The sequence below is a fragment of the Halyomorpha halys genome, unplaced genomic scaffold, assembly GCF_000696795.3.
Source record: "Halyomorpha halys isolate HHAL.00 unplaced genomic scaffold, Hhal_1.1 Scaffold723.1, whole genome shotgun sequence".
Lineage (NCBI taxonomy): Eukaryota > Metazoa > Arthropoda > Insecta > Hemiptera > Pentatomidae > Halyomorpha > Halyomorpha halys.
Genome location: NW_027110197.1, coordinates 77191 through 91084, shown reverse-complemented (window position 1 = coordinate 91084; position 13894 = coordinate 77191). Strand labels below are relative to the sequence as shown.

Genomic DNA, 13894 nt, shown 5'->3' with positions numbered 1-13894 from the left:
AAAATATTCATCAACTCAGGAAGGAAAGATCCATAAAATCCAAAGTTCCATGTAAAAAATAATAAACTCTCCAAATAAAAAATGCCTATTAAAGTCTAAATAGTGAAATTACACTTTAAAGAAACTACTTCCTACAGTTATGTAGATTGTCTCGCATGCCTTCTCTTTAATTTGGCCCTCAAAAGTGCAGTATGGAAATCTAGAATACAAGTTAGGAGGACTATCTTCAATAGATCTTCTATGATTTTGGCTTTCGCCGATGACTTAGATATTGTTGGAAGAACCCCTACAGATTTAAATAACACTTTTATCAGTCTCCAGATAGCAGTAGCTAGAGTGGGTTTTTATAAAACATTTTATAACTGAAGGATTTTCATTTGAAAGGGTGTAGGAGTTCAGCTATCTTGTATCGCAAGTAAACGGCATTCCAGCAGAAATACATTGCAGAATTATGTCCACAAATAAATGCTATTTCGGCTTATCGGAGCATTTCAGGAGCAGGGCTATTTCCCAAAACACCAAGATACAGCTACACATATAAGACCAGTTCTCACTTATGCCTCCGAATGCTGGACTTCACCCAGGTCACAGGAAGCCCTTCTCCTAAGGTTCGAGAGGAGAATATTGAGGACAATTTATGGCCCGGTTTGTGCCGATGGGATCTGGAGGATGAGAACAAATGCTGAACTGGCAGGCCTCTACAGGAACCTGGATATTGTAAGGGTGATCAAAGTGGGACGGCTTCGGTGAGCAGCCCATGTATCAAGGATGACCCAGGATCAGATTCCTTGGATGATCGGACAAGGAGAGTAGGAAGGCCCCGGCTTCGATGAAACGATGGAGTGCCAGGTCTATCTTGGGAATCCACAATTACACGACAACCATTAGAGAGGACTGGCAGACAAAGTTGCAGGAGGCTTTGACTCTATAAGAGTTGTAGCGCCACAGATGAAGATGATGACTTCCTACAGTAATTAAAAATTTTGATTCATATTTTATGATCCATCAAAAACTAAATGAAAATACTTATTACAATTTTATTCTTTTAGTACTAAGTGTATTTCATCTAATTCCAATCATTCATCTGGTTTCAAAATATTTTGGATATCCAGATGAATGACTTTTTATACTAATAAATAAGTAATTGTAGAGAGAGGATAACATACTTTAACAAAATAAACAAAACACTAACCAATAAAAAACATGCTGCACCATATTGGTGAAAAACTAAGAAATTACTGTTTTTATAGCAAAATATCCTGGCCAGATGAATAAGGAAACACTCACATATTATACTACAATTAATCTTCTTTGATGCCTATAATCTGAAACTGAACAGAAAATGAGCTCTTGATGTGAATAGAAACATGTAATTATAATTCTTGCTGGGGAAAATTCCCTATGTCTTGTAGTGGGGTAGTTTCAGATAAAAAAACAAAACAAAAGAACATGGGATGAAAATTCAATTGATAAAAACCTTGGAAACGGAATTTTTCAGGTTTCCTCAACTTAACGAATTTGTTTACATTTCCATTGGTTGGTAAATGTAGGCGTATGAGTAAAAAAACGATTCTGATTAAACTCAGTATGTCGATGTACAATTAAGGGTCCTTTAATATAAGATATGCCCTATCCTCATTGAAACAGTCTACTAAGTCTTAAATTTAAATTTTAAAAAATCATTGTCTTAAGTACTTTAATTTTATTTGTTTGAAAAAAAAAATAAACAGCACTCATTGCTAGTAATAATAAACAATACATTAATACAAAATATTAAAGAATTTTATCACTAACTAAGGTAAGATAGAAACATTCAATTTGAGCAGGAAAAGCCGAGATCTTTCCCGATTGCATTGTAACTTCCTTATCTTATGTTAAACTTTTGTATTCTAGGCAGGGACAAAATTTATTTTTGTTATTTCTGCCTCAATGAACCCTGAAATATGAATTTTTATAGCAATAGAGAAATAGAATTTTTTTTTTTTTTTTCAAAAATAGTTATAACTTAAACAGGAGTAATTATGGTGATAAGTGAAAGTTATGTGATACATGTACCGCACCAGATTTTCTCTTAATACACTATACTGACACAACTAATTAATAAACTAAACACAAGACTGCAATATTCAGAAATATATTTCAACAATCTGGTAAAAAATAAGCTTATTTTTTTACTAAATATACATATTAAAATCAGGTCTCTAATATTAGTATTGATAGTAAATTTTTAATAATAAATATTTGATTTAAAAGTTTTATTGATGTATTGATGTTATAGAGACTTTTATTTTATCTATACAATCATAAAAGACACAGTGCTGACTTCACAAAAAAACATTTGTAACTCTGAAATCACTGCTTAGCCTTGGTTACCTGACTTGTGATAGGTTTTTGTATTTTTGAACCATTCCTGACTTTTTTTAACGCCTGTAATACTTCAAGCCTGAAGTCAAGTCTTTGCTGTTCATTGAGCCTTAAAAAAAAATAATAATAATAAAAGAAAAGAAAAACCCATTTAAAAAATGAAAATTAAGTTCATTATAAAATAATATTTCAATTACGATATGTGTCAATTATGTATTCAAAATAATAAATGTATTTTATATATAGAATATTTAGTCATTTTATCCTAAAGTATGAGGATGAAATTTCAAGTAGGTAAACATATATCTGTAGAAAAGCTGAATACCTGATACAACATACCATGGAAAAAATTTAGAAACTACTTAAAGAAATTTATAAACTGATATGAGGTACAGTGCAACTACCTAGGAGAGATAGAACTTACATAGCATGCACTGTGTTTTGAGGGTTTCCATTGCAAACTTTTGAATGTGTATTTAATTATACTATCATTTTAAATAATAATTCAATCCATCCATATGAATTCAGGACATTCTACAACTCCTATTCTGTTAAGTATTTAATTTGTTGAATATTTTGATGTTTTTGTATTTGGTAAATTAAATTTTTTGTTGATAATTTTTCTTAGTGATGATTTTTTAAAAAATTAATTATTAATTGATTAAGTAAAATGCTCTTTAATAAAATGTTACCAACTTCCCACAAGATGTTCATGTCTATTAGAAATAGGATTCTACAACACTAGTAATGCCACCAATTCAATTTTAATTGTGCCAGGGTTATATTATTTTGATAAAAATTAGTGACACTGTGATAGCTTAGGATAGTTATTTACCCTATCAATAGAGCTATTTTTTATGTGAAAGGTAGCCAAAAACTTCTATCTCAAAATAAAAAAGATAAAAGCAAGATTTCTTAGGCAAATGATAACACTAAGAGTTCATTGATTAAAATAAAACAAGGATTAAAAACAATAATACAATTGTCACTGCCATTTATAACCTACAAGCTCTTCAAAAAATAAGAATATACTCAAAAATATAATTTACAACAACATACAGAAAAAACAATCAATAGCCTTAAATACACAACAGTGAACGATTATTTTAAAATAAGTCTTACATTACACAACTAAAATAAATAAATGGACAACCACACAATGAAAGGCATAATGATCCTCTTTCCCTCCTATCTCTTTTGTCTTTTATCAACATTGGTATGCCACTCTCAGCAATATAAAACTTTTAACGTTAGTGGAACAATGGTATTCCTTATAAAGCAAAGTAATACTCTTTGGGAGGTACTTTAAAAATTTATCTTTTTAGATGCATTACAATGTGGATTCTCTAAATATAATAATTTAACTTGCAATGGTTACGATTCTTAAGCACTTTTCTTGAGCAACATTCTTGATCTTTATCAACATATCTATAATCATGTCTTAAATACGGAACATTCACATATTAAATACAAGATGCATGCATTTATTTCCTACTACATTAATGTGATCAACCTTCTGAGAACATTACATTTTTACATTTAGTACTCAAAAACAAAGAAATATTGGTGAAATTATATATGTAATGTTCAACAACATCTTACAATATCAACCATAATCTGTACATCATTCTTTATTTACTCTACAAAGGGAGAGATGGCTATTTTAAGGTTGTTTTTTTTTAACTGGACATAACTATTGTGTATTAACACTAAATATTAATTCACTAATGGTATATGTTAATAAAAGTAGTGATCATATAATTTTAATAATAAAATTAATTATATTCAGTGCAAAAGTAGATAAAGGAAAACAAATTGATTTGACAATTTCAGTGTGGTAAGTGCAATACTCACTTAATATTGAGAGAAGAAACTTCAATGTAATATGATCAAAATAATGTCTGATCAACAACTTTACTATATTTCAAAAACTGCTAATGATAGAGCAAACTAGATAACATCATACTCTAATGAATTACTATCATACAGTGGAGGCAAAAAATACTGATAATATAATAGTAGAATAATGAATATTAATTAGTATTCTTAATATATATTTATATTTAATTACTCCATTATATTTAATATCAATCACAAAAAAAAAGAACAAATGGCATAACTTTAAGTGTCATTCGGCAATTTCATACAAAATCATTACAAAACAAATTTTCTTAAAAAAAGGGAAGGATAATTAATTTTAAAAGCCATTTGATCAGTTTTTTAAACTATGTTTATTACATATCAATTTCAGCTAATACGTTATAGTATAATTTCATTTTATTTTTTAACACTGATCGGAATATGTTGGCAGTAATGTGCACTTTGGCTCAAAAGAACTGAAAGTTTAGAGATCCAACAGCCATTATATAGTGCGTTCTAATTACATTACATATTTCCATCTCATAAAAGTTGTAATTTGCTTTTGTTTCCTAAACGTAGTCGATTTCGGTTACAAAATTGTTGGTCTAACATATTGAAGTTAAGTTGCAAGTGATATTATTCTTGCCTTAACTAATTTGTGATTCATTTCATTCCCAATGTAGATCTACGGTTGTTTCGGGATAGTTTACAAAAATTTATTACCGTTATATAGCTATAATAGAAGTCGCCTTCCATGAATATGAATTTCTAATTAAATTATTAATTTTAGTTTTCTTATAAATGAACGAATTAGAGTCGAGGTAACATAAATTTATTTATTTCTAGAAGTCTTTCTTTACTTATTTCTAGAAGTATTTCTTAAACTAATCGCTCACTTTATGTACCATTTTGTTTCAGAGAGGTGATACTGAACTACGATATGGTTTGGCGGAACTTCGGAGAAAATGATCGAGCTTCTACATCGCAGTGAGTGATTATTTGCTAATTTAAAAATATTTATTATGTTAAGGAGTAACTATACATGACGATATAACTGTGGTCTATCTACATGAAGAGTACCTATTTAACTTTAATAGTGCCAACGGAGAGGATAATAGCACTGTTAACCTCGTTATTTTCTTGTTCGGCACTAAAAGGGATAATCATAAAAATATTTATTAGCACTTCGCGTAATTTTGCGGTATATTTCAATAAATCTAATTATTATTTGAGGATGTTCATTGACATTTATATAAGTTTTAATTTTAAATCAGCTATTCGAATATTGTTTCATCGAGTAATTAATTAAATAGAAAAGTATAATAAACTTAAATGTAACGTAAAACTTACAGAACAAAAAGATTAGAAGTCGGCCAACATCATATCAGTAAAATTCTTAATAGAGTACCGAATCTCTCGCGTATTGTGTCCAGTAACACAAATGTCACTCCAACTTGGAGGTGGGGGTAAAGTAAGCTTTGTTACAATTAGTTGCTGAAGGCACAGAATTTTGAATTATCCAATAAATTTGACTAGATTTCTCAGCCATATTAAAATGTTTTTAAAAAAGTTAAAATGTTTTAATTTTTCCAACTTTATAATGAAATATTCAAATTTATATAACTATTTCGAGTTTGGACTTATCACTTACCTGTTTCAATTGGTAATACTTGAAGACAATTTTTTTTTTTTTTCTGTTCAAACAACATTATATCTATAAATCCATATTTCTTAACTTTTCTACTGATTACTTATTTAATTTTAACAGTTTGAAGCAGGTTCTTAAATTTTGAATTTTTCAACTTTTTTTGTTTTTCAAATTATTGGGAGAGAGGGAGGAGTCCTATTCTTCCCATGTCCGACTTTCTTGAATGGGTTTTTGCATTATATATAATATGCAAATACAGTATAATGTAAGGTATTTAATATAAATCATTTCTATAATTTATAACCTTAAACACTTTCTTGAGACTGGTAAATTTTTTAAAAATAAATGATTTAATTTCTATCATTTTAGTCTCAACACATTTTATTTTTCTTTTAAGTCCGATGTTTTGGCTAATTCCGCCATCCTCAGAGACAATCTACCCAATACAATTTTGGAATTATATGATTTAAAAACTCTAACTCCATGCAGGCTATTCTGCCCAGGTCAAAACAACAATTTCTAATTAGTCAATACTCACATTAAAACCAAAATTAAAATCTTTAATCACAGTCACTATTTGTTAAAACTTTATCACAACAATTTTTGTGGTAAAGTGTGGTTGTTGTGATAAAGTTTTAGTGACTGTGATAAATGATTTTAATTTTGGTTTTAATGTGAATATTGACTAATTAGAAATTGTTGTTTTGACCTGGGCAGAATAGCCTGCATGGAGTTAGAGTTTTTAAATCATATAATTCCAAAATTGTATTAAGTAAATTGTCCCTGAGGATGGCCGGATTGGCTGAAACGTTGGACTTATAAGAAAAATAAAATGTGTTGAGATTAAAAGGGATAGAAATTAAATTATTTATTTTAAAAAAATAAATCATTTCTTAAAATTATAAAAATCAGATAATTGAAACTAATGATCCAATTATAGTAAAACCAAAAGACTTTTTACTACTCATAGTGTTGGTTTATAAAATAAGTTATGAATTAAAATATTATGTTTTTTATTAAATAAATAATCTTTGTTTAAAACACAATTCATGCTAATATTCATCATCCAATGATCATTAAATTTAATATAAAGAATATATAATCATATGTGACTAATGCATTTTTGAAAAAAATAACAAATAATTTATGTTAGCTATTTCTATAAAATGCCTAAGTATTAATTACCCATTTTAAAAATCCAAATTATCATTTCATCTCATATTTTCTAACTGATATTAAACATTACCCCATGTGTTTTTAGTGAATTCATATCAAAAGTTTTGAGAGAAACTAATCTTTGAGGGAAAATGGTTTTTGCAGGGAAAAAAATCCAAAAAATTGTAGAAATTTCTGTAATTTTCACATAATTATAAAAAAACTCTCCAACCCTAGTTTTTTTCTTGAAGCATTTTTCATTCTCCAGGATTGTGGAGCTCATAGGTGAAATAATGCTAGACAATTCTAAGATTCATAAACTTCCTCCATTTTAATCAATAAAAAGTAAAGCAATATTTTTATTAGTCTCTGTGACAGTTTTTGTAACTTTCCTTTTTCTTTGTCTCAATACCGACTCTCACCTACTCATCCATGCCAAATAAATGAGGCACTCAGTAGTAAAACATGATAACTGATATTTATTGTAGGTTGAAGTTTTTGGCTTCACTGGATTCTTTGAAACTCATTAATAATAGACAGAAAGCAAAGAACCAATGATAAAAGACAAGAGGAAAAGTCATGAAAGAGAGGTTATTTCAAATTTAATAAGGAGAATATTTCCTAAAAAATTAAAAAAAAAAAAGTAAAAGCATACTAATTCATACAACAGTACTAAACACAAAATATAACAATTCAACAGCTACTACTAATAATGAAAACCATCTGATTGGACTGCTGTAGTAAGTTTAATTGTTTATTTGGCTTATGGTCTCTTTTTATTTCAAGTAGGATATAAGGAATGCTTTATCCTAAATATTATCAATTTATAGCAGCTTGTGTGTGAAGGTCAAAATTGAATGTTTGGGTTTTTAACAAAATAAAAGTCAATCCACTGAGGCCATATTTGAATCAATGCTGTGGGTGAGATGCTATAACACTCTCAGCCACTACGATACCTTCAATTTACTAAAAGTAATTAAGAATTGAAATTTTATGATATTGTAAAAACATTTACTCTGGATATTTACAAATTGAGTCTTGGAGAAACAAAGACATGAGTGGAAATTCATGAATTATTCAGTTCCATTATTTAAAGCTTGTAAAATAGTGACTGGCAAAATATGGGATACAGATTGTTCAGAAAACGAAAATATTACCATCTGTATTTTTTATTAATGTGTATATTTTACCATTTATAATTTTGTTTTCATAACCACCTTTTATTAAGGCAGTTGAACGAGTATAATTTACACTCTTATTTCCCTAAAATTTTCATTGTTTTAAAAAAAAATGGTTGGTTTCCTAAAATTTTTATAATTTTTTTGACGCATGCATATGTAGTTTCGTCATTGTCATTCCTAATAAATGATGATGTCATCATACATAAATGCCATTTATATTTACATAGTTCTATACTTACCCACTTTATTATCAACCCGATACAATCGACCATTCTGCCCTTACTGCATGAGCAGAAGAGGAACAGAAGCAGCAATCCCACAAAGATATATCTGCCATATAATCCAAGGATTTGAAAAGAAGAGTGTCATGAATTTTCCTTGTTTATGGCAAATAGAGTCTACTTCTAGAAATAATATGGCATTTATGCCAAGAATTATGATATACCAAATCATTAAATGCAAAATTTGAACTTACGTCTTTGTTTCTCCAAAGGTACAAAATATTTTTTAAAAAAAGAGCATGAAAGCTTATTTCAAGCAAGTGGCTATTGGTTTTTAAGATAACTGTAGCAGTATTTTATTTTATGAATAATAATTGCTTTCTGACTTACCTCTTGAGAACAGGCAACATTGACTTGAAGAATGCTGAGTCTTCTTCATTATCTTCCTCGTCATTTAGTTCATCTGACATAACTGGTAGCAATTCAATTCCCTTTTCTCCTCTTTTCTTCACTAGTTTGGACTTCTTTAACAATATAGGTACCTCTTTTGGTTTCTCCACCTTACCACTTTGTTTCTCTTTGCCCTTAGATGATGATAGTTCCACTTGGCGATCACTAGAAATCAACTTTAGCTGTGAATATTTCTTTTTAAGATAAATGAATAAATGGTATTTATTTTAAAATAAATAATGTTGTTTAGTGTAATCAAGATGGATAATTAAAATAGGAATCCTATTTTAATTTATAATACATCATTAGAACATAATAATTGGCTACTAAGAGGACAGAACTTGTTGATTTATAATTTTATTCAATGGAAATAATGCATTAGAAAATTTTTTGTTAATACAACAATACTATTTAGTTGAGGAAGAAAAAGGGTTAAAAATGTAATTTTCACAGATAATAAAGCATGAAGTTTGTGCTAGTACCTCTCGAGCAGAAAGTAGCTAGGAATGGAAATGTTTGGGAAAAATGGTTGGAACTCACAAAACCCACTTTCCAATCGAGCTAGTCACACAAATCATCATGCGTGTAATGATTCTTTCAAGATGTCTTTAGAATGATGTGTTTATTTTTTTAAATGGTAATAATCATTTTTACAAAGTATCACAGCTTAAGAGACAATATAGCAACCTTATATTGCATAAATAAAGGTTATTTTATTTCATATCAATTAATTTGTTATATTTGTTCTCAAATGCAAAAATGAAAAAGAATATTTATTTATGATTGGAGAAGTTTGTCGGGGGGTGTGGTCAGCAAAGAACAACATAAATAAACAAAACCATATTTATCTATGGTTTTGTTTATTTATGTTGTTCTTTGCTAACCGCACCCCCTGACAAACTTCTCCAATCATTAATCTACGGTCAACTATCTACACTTCAATATTTATTTATAACAATTCAACTGTCCTAGTAATAAAAGGATTTTTCTTTTTAGTATGACAGCTGTTATTAGGATTTTCCTTCTCCTTGTTTTGAGTAATTAATCAAACTAATGTAAATTAGACTCTTGAAATATGGGCATTGGGCAGAATATTTAATTTTCACAATTTTCCAATGAGACCCCATTATCTATTTATAAATTGAATATGGTTTTAATATTGTGTTTCAAATTTAATATTTGTATCCTACATTCTTTTCTTTTTTTTTCTTTCTTGTTTTTCATCATGTATATACTTCAATAACTTTTAAGAACACATGCCAATTGTTTACTTGTATCACTGCTCTAATACACTCAAACCAGAAGCAGAGTCTGGTCCAATTATGTGAATTTTTTTTTTATTTCATTGTATAGCCACAAATTAAATCTTATCCTTCTCACTCTAAGTAGAGTATTAATCTATTCCATCTACTTGGATTAATTTAGATAGAGGTCTCCACTTAGTCCAAGAGCCTGGAGGAGATAAAACCAGTCATTTCACCCTCATTTTTGGTTACTTTAATGAAATTAATTATGATTTATAGTAAAAATTGATGACCCTGCCAACCATTGTTAGGGGGTAATAAAAAATGGTGGCTGTTTCAAAACGTTTAAAAGAGTTAATTTTTTATTTGGTGCTCCATATCTATAAAGCTAACATCAAAACTAAAAAACCTAATAGAGCATCATTTAATGTCGAGTAAATTCGCTAAAATATGAGTCCTAGTAGTTATTTATGTTCAATAGTTCCTAAAATACACTTTTTTAAAAGAAATAATAATTTAATAACGGAATAATGAAAAATCAATATTTAGTGAATTTTTTGGTGGAAAACTATATCTCAGGAATTATTGCACAAATAGATGTCTATTAGCAATCTAATAAAAGCTGGTTGAATGTACTATAAAGAAGTTCGTAATTAGTGTTTTCATAGCAATAGCAGTTTACATGATGTTTTCCAATATAAATTCACAAAAGTTAGATTTCTAGTTGTTCAGACAAAACTTTTGGTTTGTGATAAACTATCTCAGGAACTATTAGATAGACATGTATATTAGTACTTAAATTGAAGCTAGTTGAAATATATTATAAAGTAGTTTATAATTAGTATTTTCTAAGGGATTGTAGTTTTCATGATATTTGCCAAAATATATTCACAAGATATTGATTTCTCGATGTTTGCAAAGAACGTTTGGTTTATGAAAAATCATTTCTCAGGAATCACTGAACATAAAGAATTCTATTCAGGCTCATATTTTAGAGAATTTATTTTACTTTCAATAATAAAGTTATGATTTTTTTTTGCTGTAGGTAGTTTTAAGGATGTGGAGCTTCAAGTGAAAAATTTTAGATTTTTGTGGAATAAAATAAACTTCAAGAGGCGTACCTCTTAAATATATCAATATTTACTTTTTAATGATATTTACTGCATCAATTGTATAGTCTTGGTAAAAAAATGAAAATATACTTAAGTTTTTATATCTGTTCTACAGGAATTTTTTCCAATCATACTTAAAAGTAATTTAGTTGTAAACTTGGTCTTCTTTCCTTGATTTTATGAAGCGAATGGTTACAGAATTATGCATTTGACTTTTATTATAGTTTTATTAATCAATAAAATTTAAATTGTTTAATAATTATTGTAAATTAGTCTTAGTAATTTTGTGTCATGACATTGGTCCGAAAAATTTATGATATTGAAATCATTAATATTTTAAATTATTATTATTTTTATTAAAAAAGAAACACTTACCCTCCCGCTAGAAGGAGAAAGGACAATATTTCTTTGTATTTTTTTCCTTTCTTTCCTTCTAAAAGACCATGCTTGAAATCATGATAGAATTTGGTTTCAATATTTTTCCAGAGAAGTCGCATCTCCCTTACTGAAATAAAGATTATTTTATAATATTTTACAAAAAAAAAATCTGTTAATAGTTTATCTTAAATATTTGTCAACGTCTCTAATTTATGTGTGATTTCTTTCTACTGGTGGTCTTGAATTATTTGCAGTTAAGAATATGTGAGTGAAATTTCAAATATTTTTTTATCTACTTCAGAAACATCATCACACAGCACGCTCTGGTATTCCCAGATATAATTTTCTTGTTGTGTGTTCCATGAGGTATTGTTCTCATCTTAATTCAGGGCTCTCTAGTATTTATTTGTTGTTTTTTATATATAGTATTAGATTGGCTGTCCTCGCAATGTTGCTTCATAAAAATTTGTTAAGGAGGAAGTGGGACCCGAATTTTTTAATTTTTCAACAATTTTGCGTTCCTATTTCTTATCTCTATTAACATATTTTAATTTTTCCTACCAGGAGTACTCCCCTCTCAATGATAATGGCTCATATCCCCTGCTAAGAAATTTTGTTGTTCTCCAAAATTATACCATAATAATGGATCTATATATTTTGTTCTTCATTTATATAATATAAGTATATGTGTGTTAATTGTTTTTTTTCCTTGTTCTCTGGTTTGAAACTCTCCCTAAAACAAAGTTCCAAAATTTTAGTTTCTTCAAAATATTTATAACCCTGTAAAAATGTGTGCTACTAACAAATTTTGATGTAAACAATTTTCTTGAGCATTAACCTCCTCTTCCCCCTTTGGACACCCCTTTTTCTAACTCTTTTGGATTTGAACTTTTTATATAGCTGTCGCGAATGTTGACACATTAGGATGATTTTATGTTTGAACACACTACATCTATTAAATCCTTATACTGCAGAGGTATTAATATTGGTTTTAAATTTTGGTAACCTTTTTTTTTTTTAAACATTTGGAGGTTTTCAAATCTCCAATGGCTCTTCTTTTTTAGTTTCCAAATTACTGGAGAGGTGATATCCCTCACTTGCAACGTCCCTGTTACCGACTACTTTTAGTTCCTTACACAATTTCTAAAAGTGAGGGTTTTTTCAATATACAAAATTTTTTTAATGTATTTTAATGTACTTTATGTTACCCAATTAATGACTTTTTATACACCTATTTACAAATTTACAAAATTATTAAATTTACTTTCCCTGATCCTCTTGGCTCATATTTTTTGTCCCCTATTTCTTGTTAGAGAGGGTTGTAACCTTGAAATCTATAGCCCAAGAAAGACATAGAGAATAATAGTGGCTTAGAGGTCTGTCTGATGTTAAACTGGTAAGAATGGAAAGTAAACTTAAGGGTTATTATTTTGCTTATTATGTGGGCTCTAAATTAATTTTGGTGTATAATTTAGGCCTAAGGTCATTTCTCAGTCAATCACCTGGTTTGTTTTATAAACCATAATATCGTTAACCTGTTACTCTTAGGTTTAACTTACTTCTAGCTTCTCTGGTGACCTGATTCGTTGTATTCCAATTAGAAAACATCGCCTCTCCGATCTCTTCCCACGCCTTCTGTCTGAATTCGTGTATTTTGGATTGTCCTAGTGCAGGCGCCTTCCACAGCACCCCTTTCTTTTCTACCTCTTTGATAAACTTCTTTGTGTCGAAGGCCATTTCTATCCTGTTAGTTGTTCATGCCCTATTGAAGTTAGTGAGTCTGGACTATTTTTCTTTACTACCTTTTGTGTTATGACAATTTACTTATAATTTTGAGTTGTGGTTTTTTCATAGCTTTTTCAATTATAATTTGTACCCATTTTAGTCCCTTTTTTCATGTGTTCTATGTTTTTTTTTTAAATAAATGATAACACCTGTGTGAAAAAAAATTACGTTCATTGATTTGAGAGAAACTAAAAAATTGTTACGTTTTTGTGATTCACTCATGAAGAAGAAAAGCACCCAGTTAACCTTATAATCCGTAGTACTAAGTGTGTTAAAAAACTTTAATAATTAATTATTATTAATTAATAGTTGAATTTTATTATTAATAGCTGAATTAATTCAGCTATGCAAAAGTAACGTATGCAGTAACGTATTTTAATTTGCATGTAGAATCGGTTGGTATTAAACTCGCCCACATTCATTATTCCTTTCGATACTACAGCATGAGCTTTATGGTTATGTTAATTTTAGGATACTTTATGTTTATGATGAACAG

At 28.8% G+C, this 13894-nt stretch overlaps 1 protein-coding gene across 1 annotated transcript; it reads right to left on the bottom strand.

Annotated features, from left to right (window-relative positions):
* Nucleotides 1–2240: 2240 nt before the first annotated feature.
* On the bottom strand, nt 2241–13534 carry LOC106685666 (uncharacterized). The gene is made up of 4 exons (XM_014428476.2): nt 13173–13534; nt 11611–11740; nt 8820–9044; nt 2241–2473 (listed from the first exon to the last, which is right to left on the bottom strand). The coding sequence occupies exons 1-4, from the start codon at nt 13348–13350 to the stop codon at nt 2353–2355; spliced, it is 654 nt and encodes a 217-aa protein (XP_014283962.1). The 5' UTR covers nt 13351–13534; the 3' UTR covers nt 2241–2352.
* Nucleotides 13535–13894: the final 360 nt, after the last annotated feature.